The sequence below is a fragment of the Leuresthes tenuis genome, unplaced genomic scaffold (genome assembly GCF_036924035.1).
Source record: "Leuresthes tenuis unplaced genomic scaffold, fLeuTen1.0.hap1 SCAF_4, whole genome shotgun sequence".
Lineage (NCBI taxonomy): Eukaryota > Metazoa > Chordata > Actinopteri > Atheriniformes > Atherinopsidae > Leuresthes > Leuresthes tenuis.
The window spans coordinates 19307023-19332313 of NW_027325358.1; the positions used below are offsets into that span (position 1 = coordinate 19307023).

The following is a 25291-nucleotide window of genomic DNA, read 5'->3' on the forward strand; positions in this document are numbered from 1 at the left end:
TTCCACCTTTGCTGCAAGAACTCTTCCCCACCTTTTTAACACACCAACTTGCCTGCCCCCCCTCCTTCTCCCTTGCGATCCACTTCTACCTTCATACCAACTTTCCATTCGTTCTCCCTCTATCTACCCCTTCCTCCCTTCACACCCATCTTTGAACCTGGCCTTGTGTCTGTGGACCCAGAGGTCTGTCACTGGCAGATGGTTTGATCTCTAGCTGGGGAAATGCTTTGAGGAGAGCTGAGAAGGGCCAGGGGTTTGGACTGGGGGAAGCTCTGTATGCACCTGCTGTCTACCTAAAAGATGGGAGAAAATGCTGCTCCCTTGATGCATAGCTATTTGAACTCACAGTGTAGTCCACTGTTAGTGGCATGGTACATCTCTCCATCTGTATAGGTAGCAATGACTGAGAGCATGGCATATGATAGCAAGATCACAGAGTTGTGTTTCTGATCCAGTATTGTTATGCTATGCTCCTTCTTCCTCCCTGTTTCACAATATCAAAGCCAGCTGGGTCCTTTATCCGTTCACTTCATAAACAAGCATGACTGTCCAGAAGTGCATGCACAACTATCTATCATGTGAGTGAGCCAGACGTAGGGTTTCATCATTTTTCTGGTTTGAAAATATTGGGGTGGTGCTCAACACGTAGAGATTTACTTTCTGTGACTGTGTCAGTCCACAAAGTTGGAATGTTGGACACCGACGCTTTAGTCCACCGAATGCGTGCTTGACTCAAAAGTAATCACACATGGGTGTTGTGTCTGTGCATGTGAAGGAATCCAGAAATCTGGTCAAAGTTAAACTGGTTGTCAGATGGGATGACAGCAGATGACAGATGTTGTCAGTCACAGTTCAGTTGTTTAGACTGTCCTGATATAAATGTTAAAAGTCCAGATTAATGATTTTAATCAGTGTTGAATGTATTGTAATTTGATTCCTGGCAGATTTTGCACATGTATTCACGAAAGGCTGAGGACACAGGATTTGATATGGCATATTGCTTAGCAAGTGGCCAAAAGTCAGGCATGTCAGTTGGTTCCTTTATCTGCAATGGTAATCTGAATATAGTAAAACTTCCTCACTTGGTGGCTGAAAGCGTCATCAAATCATTTGATTTTGTCTGTTGCTGCATCAGTGAGACATTTTTTTCTACTAAAAACAGGTGAAAACAAAGTGCAGCAAGAGCACTGCCAAACATCTGAAACTTGGGTTTCAGATTTTCACAGACACAATATGTTCACAGAACAATGAAGTGCAGATGCTTCTTATTGTTCGCTAGCCTTTGTTAAATGCTTATTTACTTCGCTGACTTCTTTTTCAAACTTCAATTTCAAACTTTATTTTTAACTTTACACTAAATAGGTTACAGTATCTCAGAACAACAGCTTTAAAAGTAGCTTCATTGTACCGACTGACAATAACACCTCAAATCTGTCAAGTCACAAAAAGCATCAATTAAGAATACAAGCTGACAGAAAAGTCTTAAAGAAAGGTTTCAAAAGAAAGGAAGAAAAGAGCGGGGTCCCAGGTCTCCACACAAATACATGAAAACACATGCTTCTCTTCTCCTTCTGTAATCCACCGGGGGCTCACGCCCCATTTGGTTCCCATTAGCATAGCTCTAGTCACTCTGCCCCATGTCAAAGCCCAGACACACAGCTGCACAAAGGACAGGGACCTCTGGCTCTGTGACTGCCAGCCGCTGGGCTCAAAACACGATCTGACAAGAAGGATAGGCCTTGCCCTGTGGGAATTTCAGCGAGAAAACGGTCTCTAGTCTGTCAACTACACTTTCCCTCTGTAAAATATAATAACATTTACAATTGAGGTCATTGCAAACGTGATTAATCGTTGTTTATTTTGTACCACTTTGTAAGACAAGAAAGCTGTGTTTCAAGTAAAATCCAAAGGATAAAATCAAACAAGCAAAGATTAGCCTTGGCATGAGGTATTTACTCCCCTGTATTTTGTGGCATGCTGTGACTGACTACAAAGACTTTTTTTTTATTTGGCATGTTTTATTTGTCACCTGTTTCCAATATGGACATTGTGAAGCCCTGATCTATCTGAAGGAGTCAGGGCCTGTTTTATGACACGCAAAGCTGCCGTGCCTCTTTTCCTCCACACGTTGGCTGCACATTTCTGGCAGGAAATTGACAGCATTTCAGCAGCTAACTCATGGATGAGATAATATCTTGTGGGTGGAAGAGAGGACAAGATGCTCCCAGTGTTTTACAGTGACCCTAAGCAGAGACAAATTTAAATCCGAAGCTGATGCTGCAAAGACTTGCACACATACAGAAAGCCGTGCGTGCACACACAGGGTTTTCATTTAAATCTCAGCTTTGCTTAACTCACCAAACAAGAAATGTGGTCTGTGGCTGTGTGTTGAACATGTTAAAGGTTTCAATTAAAGTAGGAGGAACAATACCCACCCAGCATCTAGCAGCTGCAGAGGCTGGTCTCATTGTGAGCCATCTACAGAAGATACAGGCAAGGCTTTCGGGGCAACTGAATTTGTAGTATTGTATTTTGGTGTCATATAGTTACAGTGTCAGCCTTTCAAACCGACAGGGCAGGAAAATAGTTGTACAGGATATTAGTTTAGTATCACCATGACTTCTACTGCTTCATGGGACTTGTACAGGTCAAAATAATGTCTGTGTCGACCTCTACAGTTCTGCTTGGCTCAGGGTTGGGTGGACTTTCATTTTTTCTTGAGCATTTTCCCCCTGTTTAAAATGATCTTGGACATAACAACAAAGTCCACTCAAGAATTTTTTTTTTCTACAGCTTCTCTATCCTGCAGTTCTTCAGTCCATCTGTCCCACTAAGAGTCTTTTAATTGAGAGTCCTCCTCAGTCTGATGCTGGCCATTGCTGACTGTCAGTGTTTATACAATTGGGCTGGGACAGGGACTGTGAGCCAAGGAAAACATCCATGAAACATCAAGCCTCCAGCTAAACAAAACCCAGCAGTGAGACACTCATTCTTGAGCCAGATAAGGGTTGAAAATTATGCTTTCTGAGCGCAGCTAGGTTAGGCTGTTGACCATAGCAGTAACACAGCAGCTGTGAGAGCGTTGACTGTTGTCTGGGTCTAATTGCTGCAGTATTGTGGGATTTTCTTCACTTCAACTTTTCACAAGGCCTCTCAGTTTTCCAGTGATTTACAAAGTAACACACAATCACTTCTCTGTCACTTTGCTCAACATCATCCTTTTTTGTTGTGAGCCAAAGAGGAAACCCTGGCGAGACGCTAGCACAGTGACTAATGTTGAGTATCTGGCCGGGCCTCAGATAACACAACCTCCTCCCCCAGGCTGTGACAAATATGCGCAAGTGTAGAGTTGGGATCTGGGCCCAAGCTTGTCTCTGACCCATCCCAGACTAGATATAGGTTAAAGTAGGGCCAATCCAGATCTATGTAGGCTACAGAAGAGGAGTTTTGGGTATGTGAAAATCATGATAACTCTTGATGATTTTGTCTTTTTTGTTTTCTCTGATAACCCACACACATCTTTTTGATGGCCATCATTGACACATCCATCAGATGCTTCTCCTCAGTCTTTAATCTTATAGTGTACAATCAACACAGGCTTCCGTTACTCTTCTCCTACCCATTTATAACTGAATGTTCAACAATGCACAAATTAATACCAAGAAATAACAAGCACAGAGCGTCCCCTCCCTTTCCTTTTCTCCCGTCAGTGCCTCTTCAGTAGAGGGGGTTTGCTGCTGCTTTAATGCTTCTTAATGCTGTTGTCTGCTTAATGGGCCAGATATGAGAGGTGCTGCTAGCCAGCGTAATAAGTCAGTGATTAGAGGGCGTCTTGTCACAGCAGCAGCCCTGCAGACAGTGGCATGCTCTAATTGCCGTATTAGACGCCCCTTAACTATCTTGTCAGCTGTCAGACTGCAGCTCGTAAACAGCAGAGGTGCATTTGATATTTCCATTTGTTTATTTCCGTCTTCTCAGAGGTAATTAGAGATAGGCCTGTACTGTGTGACATCATTGTGCTAAATTTGCTTACTATATATTAGTATGCAAGATCTAAAAAATGAAAGCAGAATGACATGTTATATGACTCAATGACAAGGAAATTCTTCAGTAGAAGAGGTTAAAAGAGTCGGTAGAGTAAAATAAAAATTACACTGAAAATTTAAGGTGGGCTAATTGACAAAAAGATCTGGTGTGCCATATAAATAGGGTTGCAAAGTAACTATATTTTTTCATTATCTGCTTATATTCTATTGAAATTTTAGAAAAGAATGACCTCAAAAATTAGCTGAAAGTGAAGCCCTCATTTTACAAATGTGGCACATTTTGTCTTCAGTCTCTTGAGAGCATTCATTCATATTTTAGAAGCTGGGGGCAGTCAAAATCAGGTATTTCTGGCACAATCAATCAGAAAAATTTCCATCAAATTTTTCTAATTCTGAACATGATAGAAGGTTTTTTTTTTATTTTTCAAGAGCAATGTAACTGTTGTTTATTGAAGTTAGAAAAACAATAAATTCAATAAGAATATGCTTCAAATTAATTTTTGAAAACACAATGAAGGACATTGTAAAAAGAAATCGAGGCATCATGAAATAGTTTTATGAATATAACTGTTACTGCAAAGCTATCTAACCAAGACAAGGCAAAGGATACATTTAGATAAAGGTATGAATTTCATGGCAGGGATTAAAAGGACAAAATTAAGAATCCTAACCAATTCCTGCTGAAATCACCTTAGGATAGCAGACTCCCTCACTGTCTTCTGCATCTAAAAGTTCCCACATTTGACCCTAGCCATCACTTATGAACGATCTTGAAAAAGCCATGCCTTCTTAGAATGTGTCCTTGAAGGATGGAACACTGAACACATTTATACTGTTCTGGATTAGAGCATCAGCTCAGTGCATAAAGCTCCGTATGTGTGCTCCAACTGACACATACCATGTAATCCTCACACACTGCAAGGATTGCTGTGCCCGCACCTGAAGAGCTTAAAAATGGTGTTAAGTTAAATAATCTCTGTCTCCTGTCTCGTTTGGTGTTAAACTGTGAGGTGACACAGTTAGAAGTGGTGTAATTTTGTGTTTAATCTTGGATAAGCTCGTGTTCACTTTGACACCTCCAGTAACTAATCTGGTTTACAACACCATGGGGTGAGCGAGGGGGATTCTGATTTTATGGTCTTTTAGTAGATTCTATGTTTTATAGGTTGCAGGGCAGGGTATTAGTCTACTCTACAGACTGGGTAAATGTTGTTTTTTCCTGTTAAACAACACAATGTGCACTTGAGTTTGTGCTCTGCTAGTGCAGTGACCGAGTTGTGTGATGTAATCTATGCTGCTGATCCTTTTCTCTCTAGAAATGCTGAGTGTGTCTGATATTGTGAAACACAGGTTGTTGATGCAGACATGGACTCCAACCTCCGACCCTTTGTCTCTGTCACATAATTGTCACACCATTACCTTATAAGAGAAACAGCGAGACAAGATGAGATAGTATATTCAGAGCAGACTATAAATTCATAAAGTTTCACAAGGTGATAAGTAAGACGACTTTGTCATTGTCGTCCTCATCTAGTCTCAGACAGATATCCACATGTATCACTGCAGAACATCCTTTGTCATTTTGATCTGACACGTTTTCTCATGCTTTTTTTTTTCCGTCAAAATAAACTTGCATTTTCTCACAGCTGTCTCCTTAAGCTGCACCCATTGTAATGGTTTACACATTCCTGGAAGAAAATCTTTATAGATTTATGTATAACACTTATTTTTCTTTAAATCCTAAAGAATAAATACTTTTTGCATCATTCATTTTCACTCAACACCATAGTGTTGTTGAAATCTTTATGAAGGCTTCCAAATGTAAAATATGCCGTTCTCCTTCAGCTGCAGATCCCCTTTAGACAGTGAAGGCTCCACAAGTGTTACTATCTTTATTCATCTTGTATGAAAAATATCTGATAAAAGAAGAGCTGCCAACACTTATTAAGATTCATAATTCTGATTTCTCTCTGTCTTTTACTCCCATTTTCTCTCCTTTTGCCCTTTCTTCTTGTTGCTCTATGTCAGTGTGAAATTTATTGGTTGCAGCTGCTGAACTTGTTTGGATGATGAAGGTGTATTCATTTGTACAGATTTCCGTGTTTAACCACACTCTTCTCTGTACTACCGTACATTGGTTTAACAATGAGTAACGTTTTACAGAAACAAGTAAAATGCACCTGAAGATTTGTTTATGAAGGAGTTAGCTTCAGCAGTCGATGTATTGTGCTGAACTGAGTTGCCCTCGTCATGTCTGGACACTTAACCTCTCACTACTAAAAGCTTTCCGGGGTCAGACAAAGTGCAGTTCCAGTGTTGAGTAATGAAGCCTCAGTCAAAGCAAGTTACATTTCTGTGTGTTCAGGCAGGGAAGTCTGGTGTTGGTTCACATGAAATCAGCAGTATCACAATAAATGGAGGGTTAGATTCACACAATGTAACCAAGTGATTGTAAAACTGATGGGAGTTTTCTGTCACATTGTCGTCACATTTCAAAGTTCAGCAGGTGGGAAGTTTTGGGGATTCGCTGTTCTGCGACTGTCTTCTTGCTGTCCTTGTGCTTTTCATTTGCATTCTTTGTTCACTGAAAAATGCTTCTTGTCAATCTCAGTTTATCTTATCTCCTTTGTATTGATATAGATTTCTTCTGTTTTTTTTTTACAGGCCATTCGCTGCACACTGGTGAACTGCACGTGTGAGTGTTTCCAGCCCGGGAAGATTCACCTACGAACATGTGACCACTGCAAACATGGCTGGGTAGCTCATGGTAAGAAAACTAATTGCGAAGGTAGATGTATCTGGGTGCTGTATAGGTATAGATATTATATATATAACCAATGTTTCTGACACAAGTCAAACTGTATGTTGTTGTCCTGACCTACTTATACATACAGATTTATCTACATAAAAAATGACCTCAGATACTGGAAGCATAAAATGTGCTCTCATATTTTACAAAGCTTAAGTGTTCCAGACATTTTTTATTTAATGCAGAAAACATTCTGTCTGTGATTAAAAGTGATAAAGTTTTCTATCACAGAAGTAACTTTGCAGTTATTGTTTGCTTCTGTAGTCTGCTTTTCCTTTCAAAGTCTTGTTTTTGCATCTTAGAAATAAGAAAAAGAAATACAAGTACTGCAGACGTCGAGAAGCAAGAAGACCACACCTTATGAGTTTTCACGCGGGTATAAGAAAAAGGGAGAGGAGGCAAAAAAGTACAAAGAGAAAGAGGAGGGAAAAAAAGATAAAAGAAAACACCTGTTTGGCTTGCGTCCGCACAAGAGCGGGCTATGGGCCCTTCAGCAGATCGCACAGGACCCCATTGACTATTTTTTAATCTCTCCCTCTGAACTGTCATGCACACATCTCTCCTCTCCCCCACTTTTCATTTTATGTCGGCATTGGCAGGGACTCTGACAAGTAGTTCTTCATATTTTATTATGTTCGTGTCTGGCCTCAATGCGTTGTCAGGCAAAGCCCTCGACAGCAGGAGAAAGCCGTCCCAGGATCAGAGAGAGACCCAACCAGGTGTCACCCAGACAGGCAGGGAGGGAGGGGAGGGAGATGGAGGGAGAGATGTATGAGGTAAGGGAAGAAAGAGGGACTGAGATCGAGAAGAGTGAAACAGGTGTCGCCCAGGCAGCTAGAGAGGGTAAAGAGGTGACTGAGGTTGCATAGTAGGGGTAATCAGAAACCTACTGTTCCTTGTGATCACAAATGAGCTTTATGTCCTGATTTTTGACCTTTAAGCAACATCTAAGGACCTCTATCCAATTGCAGGAGCCCATGTGATTTCTGCACTATCCATTTGGTCATCATGTCGCCCTCTCCTTCCAGCTTCTGGGCCTTATCCCAAACATCCTGTCTTTATGTGTGTATGAGTAAATGAGATAGTTCAGTCACAAGTCGATTGGGGTCAGGATGGAAACAGAGGAGGCAAGTAAAACTGAAGATGCAAGGGCAGCGAAAATGTGAAAGAGCTAGAGATTAGATTAAAAGGAAAGAATGGCAGCTAATAACATTAATGCCATTGCCTCTGTCTGAAAGATGTGTTATTATCAGTCCGTGCTGACTATGCAGGAGCCAAGGGGAGAAGATTTGAGATGAGAGAGAAACTTGATAGTCACTTACTTTGCCTCTCTATGTGTTCGTGTGTGTGTTTTCTTTTTTTCACCACCTGGCCAATCACGCAGCTCTGGACAAGCTCAGCACCCAGCACCTCTACCACCCGACCCAGGTGGAGATTGTTCAGTCCAATGTGGTGTTTGACATCAGCAGTTTGATGCTGTACGGCACCCAGGCTGTCCCAGTCAGGCTCAAGATCCTTCTCGACCGCCTCTTCTCTGTGCTCAAGCAGGAGGAAGTGCTGCACATCCTGCATGGCCTGGGCTGGACCCTCCGAGACTATGTCAGGGGCTACATACTGCAGGTCAGTGACAGCGACAAACATGTCTCAAGTATCATATGGGTTAAGAGTAAATGCTCAGACCAAATGTTGCGGACTCTCCTTACACAAAAATCCATCCCTGCACTTGCTTTTATATTTGCAGACAATTTTCAGTCATCTTTGAAAGTGGGGATTGAGTCCATACACTACCATCACATTCTCACAAAGAGTATCTTACAAATTTCTCTTACATTGCAGCTATTTTGAGAGGTATTGATCGAAAGCACAACAGTGACAATCTAGGCCACTTCAGTCCCATTGCCCATCCACTTTCCTCACCTTTTCCCTGCTTCTACTTCTGTTTGCTCCCCTTTTCCTGCCCTATCAACACAACAGTGTGCCCCTCCGCTGGAAAAGGAAAGGGGAAAAAAAGGTGGAGAAAAATGTCACACCAGCAAACTATAAAACCACTGTAGTGCGTTTCCTCTCTCTCTCTATCTATCCATCCATCCCTCCCTCTGCTTGTTCCTCCCATATAATTGCAGTCAGACACATTTCTCAATCAAAGGTACAGAGGTTTTGGTGTTGAAACCCAAACCAAAGTGTTCCTGAATGAATTAGTTAACAGTGAGTGAACATGTGCATGTGGTTAGCCCCATGTTTGTGTGTGTGTGTTGTGTGTGTGTGCATATGTGCTTATCTGTATGCATATATGGTTTAGTTTTCCAAGAGTGTAAGTGGAACAGCATGGTGAGTAGAGGATGGTTTGTGTGTTGAAACAGTTTCTGTGACTAAAGCCCTTACTTGCCCATTTGCAGTCATTAAAGAATATACGCCAACTCACACAAAACAGTAACAATCCGGTAATTAAATTGCATTCAGTTAGATATTAAATCCTTGCTTTGTTATAGTCATTTCGTATCTAAAAAGAAAGTTTAAACTTAATAAAGAAAAATGCAAAATAACATAATATTACATATGTAATATCATATTATTGATGTATTAATATTTACATATTTAGTGTATAAAATGCTTTATTGAGTGTTCTTATTAAAACATAACATAAAACACATATTTTCTAAATTCAATTTCAGTGAATCAATAAAACATCTAAGGAGTTCTGCATCTACTATAATATAAAGAATCAAAATGACAAGCAGGAAAAAGTCACATTCTAGAACATGATACCAGAAGAAATTTTGGCACATTTGTTTAAAAAACATCAATGATTAATACGTTTTGAAATTGTTGTTATTAAATTTCTTGCCAATCACCTACTTTTTCACTTTTAAAAAACATGTGTTCTATTTTCCCTGTGAAATCTAGCTAAATCTGCTGTGTGAGAACCTTGTATTGAGCAACCTTTAAAACATCTCTCGTTCCCATAGTTGTAGCCCCTGTGTTTTTATCAGCTGGTTCTAATAGTCAGCTGGTGGGAGCACCGTTGCTCAACTGCTCAGCCTCATGTCACGCTACTGGCTAAATCCTCTAGATCTCCTCAGAAAGGCTTCAAAGGGGCCGCGGCCACAGAGAGGCAGCAAGTCACTTAAGGACAGTAAGCAGTCGTACGGCCCTATTAGCCTGTAAGTAGCTATGAAATTCAATCATCTTCCCCGAGCCTCCGGGCAACACTTTATGTCAGGGGTGTGTTCCTCACCACTACGCTGCACTAAATGAGAGATAAAATGAGGAGAACAGCATTTCAGTTGATAGATAATAAGTTGGCTTTTTAATACTGATGTCAGGGGACATTATTCGATGATAAATTACTTTATCTAAATCCTAATAGTTGGGCTTTCATACTCTTGCTTTAACTGATTTAGGATTTGAACAAAAGTGTTAGGGCCACAGGAGTAAAGATGCTAACTTCAGTTTTAATCAGAAATTCTATAAATTGCAACACAATTATTCAGCAGATATGTTCACTTCTCTGTACTAAATGTTATAATAAAGCCTATTGTTGCTATACATTTTTTTCTTTTTTTATGGTTCTGGTAAGCTTTTTCTATTATTATTATTTATTATTTTTTTTTGTCTCTAGTAATCTGTGACAGTTTATCACGATAGGAAGTAATAGATTATATTGAGGGAAATGTTTATTTTGTGGGACTGTTTGTGTTTGCTTGGTGTCAGTAATGCACAATGAAGAGCTCAAAAAGTATTGCTGCAGCTCCTCTGCCAGGCGACACGAGCATAGTCTTATTAAAGCAAAAGAAAAATGCAACAAAAACATGCACACGCTCCCTTCTGTTTTTTAGTTTCCTTTGTCTGACCAACACATTTACTCTGTCTTCATGGCGCTAATTTTAATTGGGCCACCTCACTTGCAGGCCCATGGCGTCAATCTATACCCCTTGTGACTCATTATAATCATTTATTTTCCTCAGGTTTAAATCACACAGCTCACACATTAAAAATAAAGCAAAATTTGATTTGCAGACCTGTGAGGAGGCGTGTCTGTGTGCTATTCTCTGTGGATGTTGAGTTGTGAGAGCTCAGGTGGAGAAACCTGCACTGCGCTGAGCTCAGTGCAGGTCAAGATTACACAGTTTCAACAAGACTCAGCTGGTCCGATACACTCATTGAGTGAGCCAAACACCTACATACCTTACGTACAGCACTCAGTGATGTATAAGAATAGCCAGTAACAGTGTTGCTCATTCATATCAGGAGCATCCTTGCTGCCTCAGCACCATTCTACTTACACTCATGTTGCTTTCACCACAGCATCAATGTATTATTATACACACACTTCCCAAGGTTAGGTCAGTCTGCAGAGCTAACAATACAATATACTTTACAATCCAGTAGGTTTTTATTCCATACATACGAAAGGTAGCTATCTTGAATTGCTGAGATATTGTAAGAAATACTGTTCCACCTTTGTAATAGACTCCTTAAACTGAAAAATAAATTTAAAAAAGATCAGTGCTATTAAAAGTTCAGTGGCTTATTAGGAAAATAGAATTCTGATTTGTAAAGAAGATGAATTATATGTGACATATCCATTAAAGCTGCACATATAAAGATAAAACCATAAATCGTGAGTAGCAGGAAGTAGCATTTTGCTGTTGACAGCTTGTAATCTTAAGTTTGAAATGTCTCTGGAATCATAAAAATTAGAGCTAAGAGGTTTTCACCAGACAGTGATGACAGAAGGTTATGCGTGTGTAGTGTTTTGTTTTTACCCTTTACACTGCTCCATTTCTCTCATATTCCCTTGACTTCAAGCTTAATCCAAGATAATACTGTATGTGAACAACACAGACACATTTATTCAGTGCCAGAATTCCTTGCCCTTCACTCTGGCAGGACTCTTACCTTCACCACTCTTCAGCCCTTCATCCTTTTTTTCCCTCTTTTGCTCCTCTGCCATGGTTGTTTCCAGACAGACCCACAGCCAATGTACACCAGATGCCCCCCCACCCCCCAACACTGCCTGATCCCGCAGCTTGTCACTGCTCACTCCTCTGCTCGCTACCAACAGATGGAATTGCTATCAGTACAGGCTTCTCTGTCTCAGCCTCTGTCTCCCACACTCCACACTGTCTATTTTGTCTTCCTCTTTCTTATCCCTTACAGAGTAAAAGAAATAAGTAGAGAGGGGAATGAGTGGAAAGCCAACATGTGGGCTGAAGCCCAGGGTTTTCCTGAGCGACATTCTCAGTAATGTTCTGTCCTTGTAGAACATTGGGCTGCCTCCGCTTTTATGAGATGTGGTTTTTCTGACTCCATGCGGATTCCAGGAGGCCCAGATGGAACCGCTAACAGCCCCCACCAATGCCATGCAACCACACACGCACATACTGTACACACACAAACAGCCTTAAACCCTAATTGCACACACACTCGCAGGAATGCTTATTCTAACTATCAGGCACACACAGCCACAAAATCACACTCATCTACCCCAACAGATCTTTGGAACGGGGCTTTGATTCAGTGGCAGATGGTTGTACATTTGACTGTGTTAATAATAAAGTTAAACATCTCAAAATAAAAACATTAAAAAAATTCCACTAACTTTGTAAGTTTACTGTCACCGCAGTGATCAAGGCAGATATTTTTTAGAGGCTGTGAGAGGCAGGTAATTTTTTCTTTTTTTTTTTTTAATTGTAACTGTAATATTGTACATGTGTTCTCACACATGTTCAATATAGAATGTGATTACATGGATTAGGGTGCAACAGTGTTTGTGTAAGTCAGAGAAACCATTTCCAGTTGCAGGTGTGTCTCTGTAAAGGTACCACTCAGCATCTCTGGAGTGGTTTAGAAAGGTATTTATTGTGTTAGAGTCACATTCCAAATTTTCTGTCATCTTTCTTTTCTTCTTCCTCCACTGCACTCCCCCTCTACATTTCTGTCTCTCACTCTGTCAACTGTGAAGGTCACCATATCTCTTGATCCTCGCCTAAGAAACTTCCATTTTAGGTAGTCAGACTCCGTGCAACAACATTTTTGGACACAATCCCCCTCTCCAATCTCCTCCATACGGCACACTTGTAACCCCTATTTTCCTCCTGTCCTCCCGTCCTCCTCTCCACCCTCCATCACCTCCCCCCTCTTAGAACCTGTTTTCTGTTATCACTACTTAATGCCTCACCCTGGGAGATGGACGGGGGAGAGAGCATTCTCCTAAGGTGGAAATTCTTATGTTCATATGGTTATGATTTGGTGGGGAGGTCAGGCTCGATTTTTGCTGGAAGGCTTACGGTTGGCTCTGCGCTGGCTGTGCTGTGCTCCAAACACTTCAAAGACAGCCGGTGTACTGAATCAAGGTGAATCTCACCCCCTCTGCATGTGCACACACACACAGACACACACATACACACACACGCGGTTGTCCTCCCAGTGCTTTTAAAAGTGTCTTCTTCCTTCTTTTTTCTCAACTGCTCAGTTCTTAGTAAGCTACAGATAAAAGGATGTGATCTGAGATAAGGGGATCAGTCAGAGAAAGGTAGAACAGCATTATCAGTAAGACATTAAACCATTTGACAATTTTATATTAAAAACACTTTTCATATAGCAATGTCAAAACCAACATCCAGTATATCATAATAAACAAACTAAAAAGATCACATATTTGCAGAAACCATAACCCTCTTTAATGTCACTTCTCTCACAACCTGTAGAGAGCACAGCAAGCTCCTTACACAAGTCCTGCCCTTGCCAAATCCTCAGTCCCTCGCCCCTGAATCCTGAACCCAAGCCTCAAATGAATTCAAGCTGGAGAGGCAAGGTTATGAGCAGGTTACATTGTATGCAGGAATTTGGGAAATAATTCCCCTTATATTGGATTTGGAGGGTAGTCTGAATTTTACTATAGTTTAAACAAGGCCTCACAAGCTGCTACACAAGTTCAAAATCGAGACAAAAATAATAGGGATAAAATAATGATATGAAACCAGGGTTTGGTTGTTGTTGTTTTTTTTTTTGGGGGGGGTAGTTTTAGGACATTTTCCTGCTGTCATGGGAAGGTTTAGGATGAAATAGTTTCTTGCATGACTTTTTTTCATTAGCTTATGGGTTTCTGAAGTTTCTGTGTCACCTTTAAAATGCAAAGGTATGTTTTTCTGTATATTTTTATCTGTTAGGCAGCATAAATGCCTTTTGTGTCATCACTTTTGCTAAAAAGTGACAGGCGTATGTGTTGTAATTGCTGATCAGGCCCTATTTGTGTGATGCGTTCATATCACATATAAGAAGCATATGATTTCATCCAATTTCCTTCTTTCTATCTTAATTTACTGGCAAGCATGCACACACACAATTTCAGACAGCATTCTTTTGTATATTTAATACAGTTCTTTTCAAATCAGTGGGTAAACTTAAAATAATTTTGATCACACTATCATTCCATGTAGATCAGGCCAATAGCGTGGTCTGGAATCATGGATGCTGTATATCTTCTCAAGTGGCATTCGAAAGTCTTTTTAACACAGGCTAGGTGGCTACATGCAAATTTTAAAACTGTATTTCAACTACAGTTGGGTGAGTCAAATAAAAAAAAAATAATCCATGCAGAAACATATGGGAGTGCTAGATGTGTTTCAGTGTATCTCTGTTTGGGGGTTATCTCTAGTCACATCTGATGGGTAGTTCACATGCTGAGCAGAGCACACATTGAAAATGAAAATGATATGTTTAACATACATAGTCAGGACTTGGAGCTCCCAAGGAATCCCACTAGGATTTTTTTTTTCTTTTTAAACTCAAACTATGCTCAGCTAATCTACACACACAGAGTGTATGAGTGTTACCTTCTTACCCATTTCTCTCACAAAGCCCTATGAAAAGACTGACTTCAAAGCCTACTAGCCAATCCTACAGCTTTATCTGAGATGCTGGTTTGATTCCCCGGCTGTGACTCTTCCCATGGCCCCCTCCACACTCCAAAACACGTACAACCTCCTTTTAGTTTCTATCTGAGAAAATATAGCCCTGTAGACTTCCCAACTTCTCCAAGTGAAGAAAAAGGGCCACTTTTCTTCTTTCCTCAAAGCTCTTCTGCAATATTATAATTAAAATAACTTCTTCCCCCTTCTCGCTTTTTCTATGTGATATACACAACACTGACCGATCTAATGTGATCTTTATTTTTTTTATCCTTTTCTCTCACTGCATTTTCATTTCTCTTCATACTCAGGGTCTTTGCCTGTAGGAAACGTTGTGCAACAGGTTCTCATTGCCGCCCTGGTGCGGCTGGAACTCCCAAGAAAAAGCTCTCATAGTCACCCCTATACCCTAATTGAAACTGGGGATTTGCCAGTTTGTTATCAGGATTTTTTTTTGTCCTCAGCCAAGCTCTGTCTTCTTTACTTTTTAGAGACGCCTGTATTATAATTATCTCCTCAAGCAGAATCCCTCTTTTTCTGTCAGCATCCCTTGTTCCATATATCCTTTTCATAAGTTATAATATCCTGCCTTGCTTGTTCTGTGTGGAGGAAATGGCTTCTGAATTCTCAAGTAGCATTTCAGGGGGCCGAGGATGGGTTGTTGTTGCAGAGGGAAATTGAATTTTACTTCAAGGTCAGCAACACTAATGACGGTACGGGAAGGTGTTGATCTTGTGTAGCACTGGTTTGTCCGGCAGCATGCCACTGTATCGATCCGCACGGGAGACTCTAGTCCTGCATTGATTGTCACACCGAATTGTTTAGGAGTGCTGTGAAAATTACTAGAGGAGTATAAGCAGTGATTTGAGACTGTTAGCACTCTCTGGGGTCAGTCCTATTAGACAGAAAAAAGGGAGGTTTCTGATTTAGCACTGATGTATGATGCATATACTGAAACAGTACAAAAAAGAAATACAGTATGTCTCAAACTGACCTCCCACATTATCACTCAGGTATAATATAGCCATTGAAATGCACCTATTTAGAAGTCATAGAGAGTGAGAATTAAACCCAATCACTTTTCTTCATAGCTGCCCATATGCAACATGGTTTGTTATGGGTTAGTGCCCTGTGGTGTGAGTAAATGTGTGTCACTTCCCCCACAAGTGGAAACATTTAGACACTGAAGTGTGTCCTGAGGTGAGAGCTGTAGAAGCTCTTGCTCATAAAGTAGCAGGGAGGCAGCCTGTGGAGGAAATGAGCTAGGCAGACTGGCTGAGGGAGAGGAGTGTGACACACACTGAAGGACCTCACACACACACACACACACACACACACTTATGTTAGTGAACCACACACTGGTGACTTCTGTGACTGAGTTTCCCGACATGTCGTTTTTTTCACTGATGGCCCCAGCTGTGTTTAACTTCCTGCATTTCTTTGTGATGCTGCAGTGTCACTGGCAAAAAGTATGCAGCTTCTACTGTGCTTTAACTCCTTGTTGTGTGGTAGTGGTTTAAAGGTAAACTGACCCCATCACGATCCAACACCAGTGCTGAGATGCCTGTAGAGCGGCACCACACAATACAAAATAGTGTGGGATAGTTGCAGAAATATAGTGGAGCGCTTTCAGTTGAAACTTTTTATTTCAAGCTGGAGATTTTTGGCAATTTTTAGATAGGTCAGTACCCTACCAGCTCACTAGCTTGTTGTAAGGCTTCATGCTTTATGCCTTACCTGTTTTTCCTCTCTGTTTGACGTGTTGTGCTTGAGTACCTTTATTAAGCAGGATGACCTGTCATGAAGGTGTGAGGAGAAGGTGATGACTATCCCCACCCTCTACATATCCTCATTCTGGTCTAAAGAAAGACACTGCCTCTCCCCCACCAATTGGTCTGGCTTCACTTCACCTCAGACAGGAGAGGAGAGACGGACAGAGGGATTGAGGAGCAGAGCAAGAGGAGGAGTGTAGCTCCAGTGCAAAAGCAAGGCTGTGCACTTCCCTGGAACGACCCAAGAAACTTTAAAGTCTAATTCCAGCTTAGGTCAGCCTGTTTTGAACAGTAATGTAGGCTTAAAGACATTTTTTGTTTATTTGTTTTTATCCTTCGCCATGCCAATATACAATCAGTGCATTAAGTGGTGTGCAAATAGAATCAATTCATCCAGTTTTACGCAGATGAGTGCAGAAAACGAGGCGTGAAGCAGGCTCTCTCTGTGTTTGGAGTGGCTAATTAGGAGCCCATTACAAAGCTCCTCAGCATGGTGCTATCCTGATTGTTTATTTGAATTTCTCTAAAGGGAAGGGGAGTGAGAGTGAGAGGGAGAGAGAGGGAGAGAAGAGGACTAATAGTAGTAATAAATGGATAATAAATGGATACCTAACAGGGAGACACAGACACACACACACACACACACACACACAGGCAGTCTTGGTGAATGCCAGCCCCTTGGCTACCTACAAAACGTCTCTTGTAAAGACGAGGAAAAAAATACACATCTCTACCGTGCATATGCTTGGCTCCGTCCTCTTAAAGACTGTCTTATTAAATGGGTAAGTGGCTGAGTGCTGGGACCACCAAGTGAGCTGTGCTGTCACTGGCACATAGCTCTCTGTGGGCAAGCATAGACAGGATATGATACAGGGTCACCAGAAATTATATTTATACACGACAATGCTTCAATTCCCGGCACTTACCGCTCGACTTGCAAATGGTATTTCTGAGACTTTTCTAACCCTGGATTTTGTTATAGAAGATGCAGATCTAAGTTACCGTCTCCCACGATTCTACCTTGAATATGTGTGTGTTGGAAACTGAAGGCATTAATCAACAAAGACAGAACAAGAGTCTTCTGAAGAGGGAGGATCAACAGTCTGCTAAAGGTGACTGACCTCAGTGAGCACAGGCACATACATACAAAATACACACATTTAAGTGCAAGCATATGCACCAGTAAGCATTAGTGATATAGTTGCCTTTCTGTTGAATCCAGTGTGCGTGTTTGTGTGTGTGCACACGCACAAACAACCAAGTATTACTGTCTCTCATCTTTGGGATCTAAGGCTCAGTGCCAGCTGTTACTTTGGTGCCAGGCACAGCCTTATCACCTCCCTGGTACACACACGCACACAAACACACATAGCTTGCATTCTTACTTACATGTGCACTTTAAACAACCTTGTTGCAAGAGTGCACAGGCACCCACACACAGTTGTACATGATGATCTGCCCTCCACATAAACAAAGATAAGAACAGGAACACTCAGCACAAGGCCCCAGGAGGTACAAAGCTATTACTAAGAGACCACAGTCGCGTGGCTGTGTCTATGTGTGTTTGTATGTTTGTGTTTATGTTGTGCCAGTTGCACAGCAAACTCCTCAGACAGCAAGTTAGAATTTTGCGTATGTCTACTATTTGCCAGTGTTGCAGCTCTTAGCACAACTAACTTCATAATGAAAGAGACAACGGTGGTGTGAGGTGTTAAAATCCTCCCTGACTTCCCGTCGAGATCTTTGCCACCAATCATCATGGCATGCGGGCCTTGTGATCTGACAATTAAATCCCAGCAAGTCTCTGAACAATGTGCCAAAGGGCCTTGACAATCTGACAAAGACTTTGTCAGAGCCATTGCCTCATTTGAAGCATTCAGTCACACCTTTGTCAAGCAGTGAGGCCAACTTGAGTATGGAGTGTGCAGTCTACTTCCTGATCCCTGACAAAAATCCAGCCTGTTGAGGTGACACAGTACAAAGCGATTTCTTCCTTTGCCAAGCTGACAAACCAAATTACTGTGGTAAAATTCCAGGGATCAGTCCTAGATCAAGTCTCCTTAGCACTGTTAGCTGTACACCCAGTGTCCCTCAGGAAAGGCATATCTTCAGATTCCTGCTGACTTCCCAGATTCCCAGGCTTGAACGCTGAAGAAGTCACTGAAATTCCCATGGTTTTATGTTTACATTCAATATAAAAAAATAAAACATATGTTTGCCTTTTGAGCGCTGTGGAATCTCATTACCATTTTATTCAGTTGTAACAGTTTGCCAATAGTGACTTCTATGACTCAACTTTCTTTTTTGTTATTGTCTTTATCAAGGGTGTCTTTTGAAGTCTATATTCAACTCAAAATCAGCATTTTTTTTCAACACTGTATGATTTAAATGCTAAAAATAGTTACAGACACTTTTCTCAAGTTTCTCTCCCCTGTGTTGCAGTGGAATGAATTCCTTAACATTATGACCGCATCAGTTGTTTCAGCTCTTTGAAATAAACGCTGTCATTTTTTTCTCTGTTGTTATCAGAATGTCAGCCCAGCCACCTTCTCCCTTTATGGGCATGTTTTGCTAATCTTGCTACTGGCCTGTACGTTTTAAGTCAAAACAGGTGTTGCACGTAGAACGCAGTCTCGTATTAGTGTAAGCACTTCAGCTCGTACTCCTTCAAGGCAATATTTTCTTTGCAAATGCCTTTCTCGGCCACGGGGCCTACACCTTGTTCATCTGAGTTCAAGACTTAAAGGAAGGAAACATAAAAGCTATTTTTGTATAGTTGACATTTTCAGAACTTTCTAGGGGTTAGAAATTCTTGTTACAAGCTTAGTCAAACTCCAGAAAGCTATGGATAATTCTAGTGCTCACATAAAAACCTAAAAAGCCTAAAGTCATTTCCAGTCTGAGTCAACTCTTTATTTAATTTATTATTATTATTGTTATTGTTTTTTTTTTTTTTTTAACAAAACTGAGCTTAAGTAAAAATCAATTTAGCACCTGACCCAGGAAAGATTTCTGTGGTGGTCTCCTCAGCCAACCTCCTCTCTGATACTTCTATCATTCTTATATTTAAGAATACATAGATTAAAGGTAGGCCGTGACTGGAATCAGTCAAAGATGATGCTGTGCCAAGCTACACACTCCCTTTCTCTCTGTTTCTCAATCTGTTGGATACACAACATCCACTGATGCTCTTTGGCTCCTCTCTTTATCTAAAATCCATTTGCACAAACATGTTGCACACCTGATTCATAATTATAAACTTTTATCTGTGTGCCTGTATTCAATGGATGTCAGTAACTGTGTGTGCGCGTACAGCATGTGACCTGTGTGTATGGCAGCAGCCTCATCAAATAGACTAAAGAAGCACTCCTCAGAGACAGTAGCTCATCCATTCTAATCCCCCACTGCCCCCACCACCCAACCACCCCACCCCATCCCAGCAAAAAAAAAAAAAGAAGAAAACATTTAAAAACCTGAAAAAGTAAAGGCAGACTACATCTGGCACAATGTCTGTACTTAAGGTTTCCAAGTATGTGTCTGGGGAGTGGATCTGGTGGGACGGAGCCTGAGTCGGCTTGGAAGCACTAGAAACGGATGTCACACAAGAAATTTATATGGTGCGGTTCAGGGAGCAACGGCTGTAAATTGACAAGTGATGCTTGTGAGCAGCATTACCCGTCTGTTTCCCTTTCTGTCATCTTCTATCGTTTTCCACTCGTCTTTTCTTCTCTTAGCTGTTACTTTTCACATCTGTGTACGCCCCGAGCATTATTGTTAATGGGTGAGAGATACAAAAACAAGACAGAGGGCTTGAGGGGAAATGGGTCGTTCTCTGTACAGACATGGGAGAAAATGACTTATATTCCCTCTGTGACATGCAGTAGTGGCAGATAAAAAAAAAAAGAAAAAAGATGTGAGGTACATCTGAAGCCAGTATCTTCAGTCTCTGAATAAAGCAATGTTTTGCTTGGATGAATCTTACCCTAGAGCCTTCTGGCAATGCAAGAGTATGACATAAAGGAAAACTGGAATATGACTCTAACAATATAAATATTACCAGCAAAAACCACCAGAAAACGGTGCTTTTAAATAAAAAATTAAAAAAAAACATCCTGCCATTGACATTAACAATTATTCCTGCCATAACCCTTGGAAAATAAATAAATATACCCGAACCCATGAAGCACAATGTTCAGTGTGTGTGTAAGAGAGCGTGCACTGTGTGTATACATCTGTGCCATGGTCTGATTGAGTTATTCATTTGTATAAATGTCTCTAATGGCAGCACTCTTCATTAATAATGCAGGATCTTCTTTTCTCTACCTCCCCTCTGCGTCGCATTATGTTTGGAGTGACAATCACATGAGCCACTGTTCATTTCCCTTTGACTACAGTAGTACGGCCAGTTCCAGTCATTTAGAATCTTAGGGCACCTTTGGACTGTAATGAAAAGCTGAAGATTATGGTCAGCAATGGAATAATAATTAAAGAATTAGAGGATCTGACTTTTTTTTTCTCTTGTTCTTAACAGAGAATGAGCCATGCCATGTCATGAAGAAAATCAAAGGAAATATCTATGGGGTGTTCTGGTGGTTGAGTGGTTAATATACAGGCCATAAAACTCAATGTCTCCAGTTCAACAGGGACATTGCAGATACAGAAAAGGGTGACAAAAAAAATCTTCTAATGAAAAAACAATTATTCAGCAATTCCAGCTGCTCATTTTGGAAAGCTCTATTTGAAATATAGTACACAGAAAAAATAAGTGAATACAGAACAAATATAATTAAACAAATGAATACATATCAAGCCGTATATGCCCTAATCTAATATGATAATAATCTATAATTAGAGCATCTGTTGAAGACATTTGAAGATGACCACAGAACTGTCATTAGCCAACTAAATTATATATCAGTAGATATTTTTAAAACCTGAAAATCAGCTCAGTTTTTCATTCTGAATACCAAAGTCATCACACTGTTAAGTGAGCCCCTGTGAGCGAATAAGTTGTGCTCAGTCTGCCTGGGTCCTGCTCAGCAATGACATCTGGTAGACTGTGTTTTCTCCCACCAGCACTGCCGCACACCAATTGAGATCAGACAGATGCCAAGACTGCTGTGGCAGCTCTGTTTTGCTATGGGAAACATGCTGTCACATTTGGGCCTTTCAGAGAGAAAGAGACATGAGGGAAGAGATAATGCGAGACAAAAGTGGGTAGAGGGATCACCAGGGTGCAGAGACACGACTGATCTTGCCGGCGCTTGCATGCACGTTCACGTCACAGGCCCAAATATCAACGTAGGTGCCATGAGTATGATGCCCCTTCAGGGTGACAGCGTGATAAGAAGGGAAAATTAGACTGTAACACTGGTGCAGTGTGCTACACGTTACTTGCCACTCCTACCTCGTCTCTTCCGCTCTCTCCCCCTCTCATTAACCTCAAGTCTGATTGCCCCCAGGACTCCCTTGTGCTAATTAGAGGGGGAAATATGTCTACGATGCATGCGCTTCTGTTCAGATGCACACACACAATTTTGCGCAGCTGACAGAAACGCTGTTGTAACTGTAGGTGTGAGAATAAAAGGCTTGTCTGCTATTGTGTTTCATCTGTGATCTGAATGTGTTGGCACCCGCAAGGTTAACCCCAGCAGGTGACGGCTAGCAGCACTGTTGATTCCTTTTACACAGACAGCCTTTATCTTTGTACTGCTCACTTCTTGATTTAGCATTTTGTCTCAGCATGACACAATTAGGGATGAGCAGAATATGAAACTGTGAACTGACAATTTTCCACTTGTCAGTAGCGTATTATCATAACTATTGCTATAACTCAAACTATTTAATGATAGTTTTCCCATGATGAATTGAAATAAGATCTATGAATATAAAAGAGAAAGAGTTATTAACGGAATTCCTTCATTTTTAAATGAGGTTTGACCTGCTGTGATGAGATGAGCAGGAAGATGCAGATTCACTGATTGCCAAGGTGAATCACACACACTTAAATGCACACTAAAAAGCTTACACAATGACTGTTACCAGCTCTTAGACAAATTATAGCCTACTGACAGAGAAGCAGTGCAGCCTCTACCAGCACAGGCATTTTAAATGGCATTTTGACATCTCAATTCAGAGGGCTTTTGTGTTCAAGGGAGCAATTTGTGAAAACAGAAAGAGCACATTTTCTTCTTTTGTTTTACATGTTGTTAGGGACAACCTCTAACAGACACAAACATGTTGCGGGAGTTGTACAGCAAATAGCCATTTGTACCTGGACTGGACCCTGGGACAAAAAGGGAAAGGGAGTATAGATAGAAGGAGGCAAAAGGGGGAGTATTTAAGAGCACTAGAGTGAGAGCATAGATGTAGTCACCTTTCCCAAAAGACAAAACCAGGCCCCTCAGCACCATAGCATGATTTTTCACTTTAGCAAGCAGCACTCAGCTCTCTGCTTTAAGTCCCCTTCTTTTCCTCTTCTCTCCCAGTCACTGTGTGCTTCAGTAACTCCATCATTCACTCTTGACTATAAGGGGCACAAGAGCGCGCACACACAAACACAATTTGACCCATTTGCCCCTCTGCCATGGGTAGTAAATAATTCCATTGTGAGGCCATTAGCAAGTATCTCAAGGGTTAAGAGGGGAAATGCATAGGCAGACAGAAGGGCGATTAGACAATCAGAAGATGAAACGTCTGCTATTATTGCTTATTTCTTAACAGGTTTCATATTAGACCTCTGGTAAGTTCATAAACATGATGAGGTTTTATCTGCCTTTATTTATTTATGGAATTATTCTCCAATCCAACAGCTACATTTACTCATATGCACATGTACAGACGCACACACAGGCACACACAGGCACACGCACACACACACACCTCGTACATGTGGCAGCAGGTTACTCTGCCAAAATCTAATGATCAACAGATCTGGTTTCCATCACTGTTTAGGAAATGTAAGACGCAATTATGCAAAGTATACAGAAGACAAAGCCAAAGCCAAACGTCTTTGTCTGTCTTGCTGCATTCCAATGGCAAAACCAAACTGTTTGTGTGAATGTACTGCCTGGGTGTGTGCACATGTGTTAGTGTGCATGTGTTTCCCTATGAGTAGTGCCTAAAGCAATGCAGCTTGCCATTTCAGTAGGGGTCAGCACCTTACATGGCTAGACAACAGTCGTGCCAGTGACGCTGCTTTTTAAGAATTAGTGTCACTAAGCCAGTAACCTCACCAGGGAGACTGATCCTGAATACTAATGCATCTTAACTGTGTGTCAGTGGATATGTATGTGTGATGTGTGTTCATATGTTTGTTTCCTAACACAGTCTGCAGCAAGTCCTGCACAGACGAGCTGGTCCTCTGAGGCTTAAGTTCAGGCACTGTCAGAAGAATCCTTGTATTTTTCCACAGGCATGTCAGAGGATTACACAGTCCCTCTGCTGTTCCATTGACCTCCCCTAACACACATCAAAGCAGCTCAGCCTTGTGGCCAGCACTGAGTTGGGGGCACACTTGCCTACTCACACAGCAGGCCCCTGGCGCACAATCCACATCTGCCTACAGGGTTGCCAATGACAAGTATAGTGTCTGTGTGTGCATGTGTGAGCCCTTGTTTATAGGGCAAGAAATACTCTTTGCTTGGTTCACATCTGTCTAAAAAATTTTTTAAAACTACTAATGACACATATTTTGTCAAAGCACTTATAATGTCTTGCAGTTTCAAAAAGATTCAACTCACTACAGCTGCAGCAGGATCATCCCAGATTTCTGCTTCTTTTTCAGTCTGCGAAAAGTTTGGCATTTGGGGATGAAATCTCGATCTTGTTGCAGTATAGTGTCACATAGATTCCAAGATCAACTTCCAGTACTTTTATCGAGCTGAACTAAAACATCCGTCGATTAGTGGACAAGAAATGACCCAGCATGATCAGTTACTAGCTATCAATAAAATGTGTTTTGACTACTAGTTTAGCCTTACATGCAGAAAAAAAAGATATGGATCAGCCAAACAGGTATAAACAGATGTAGAGCAGCAATGTGTTAAAGTTATATGAAACATTAATTATTAAAGTACCAAGACACTTTGGCTGAAGGGGAGATATGGTGTGCATGAATTGTCTCTGATCAATATATAGAGTTTGGTGGTAACATGATTCCTAATTACGCCCCCATTTTGACCCAATACTCACCTCTTCTCCCACCTTTTTGTTTTTCTTCGCTTTCTGAGCTCTGCTCCCATCCCACTCTTCCCCTGTCAGGTGTTCTGGATAACACACAGGGCAACTATAGAAGTACAATACAAATCAATAGGTTCAGTAACACAGAGACATGCAGCAGACAAAGTACGAGCTCCAAGACCCCTAACCCAAACACCTCTAGCCCTCCAGGTTGATCAATAGTCAGAAGAAAAGCATTAACAGCTCATCACACTCTTTCCATCTCTCTCATTCTACACTAATCATTTTCTCAATGTTGCCTCTATCACCTTCTCCCCCTTTCTTCTGTGGTGGAGAGGAAAGTTTATTTCCCAGAGCTCCTCAGAAATCCCAGAAGCCTGGATGCCCCTATCTCACCTCCAAGCCACAGTCAGACACCCGGTTAGAGGCTATTACAATTGTTTGCTCCCCACTTCCATTCCAACAAGATGCAGACAGAACCTGGACATTAGCTAATCCATACTTATTGCATCTGGGTTCCTCTTACAGCCTTGTAATTCTTATAGAGAGACATATTAGCACGACATATTA

At 41.2% G+C, this 25291-nt stretch overlaps 1 protein-coding gene across 4 annotated transcripts in view; it reads left to right on the forward strand.

Annotated features, from left to right (window-relative positions):
- bnc2 (basonuclin zinc finger protein 2) overlaps nt 1–25291 on the forward strand; it is a 155872-nt gene that overhangs the window by 106155 nt on the left and 24426 nt on the right. For all 4 annotated transcript variants that reach the window (XM_072384964.1, XM_072384962.1, XM_072384963.1 and 1 more), the window contains 2 exons: nt 6711–6813; nt 8240–8475. In XM_072384964.1, coding sequence (XP_072241065.1) covers nt 6711–6813; nt 8240–8475 — 339 coding nt within the window. The remainder of the gene's footprint in view (nt 1–6710; nt 6814–8239; nt 8476–25291) is intronic.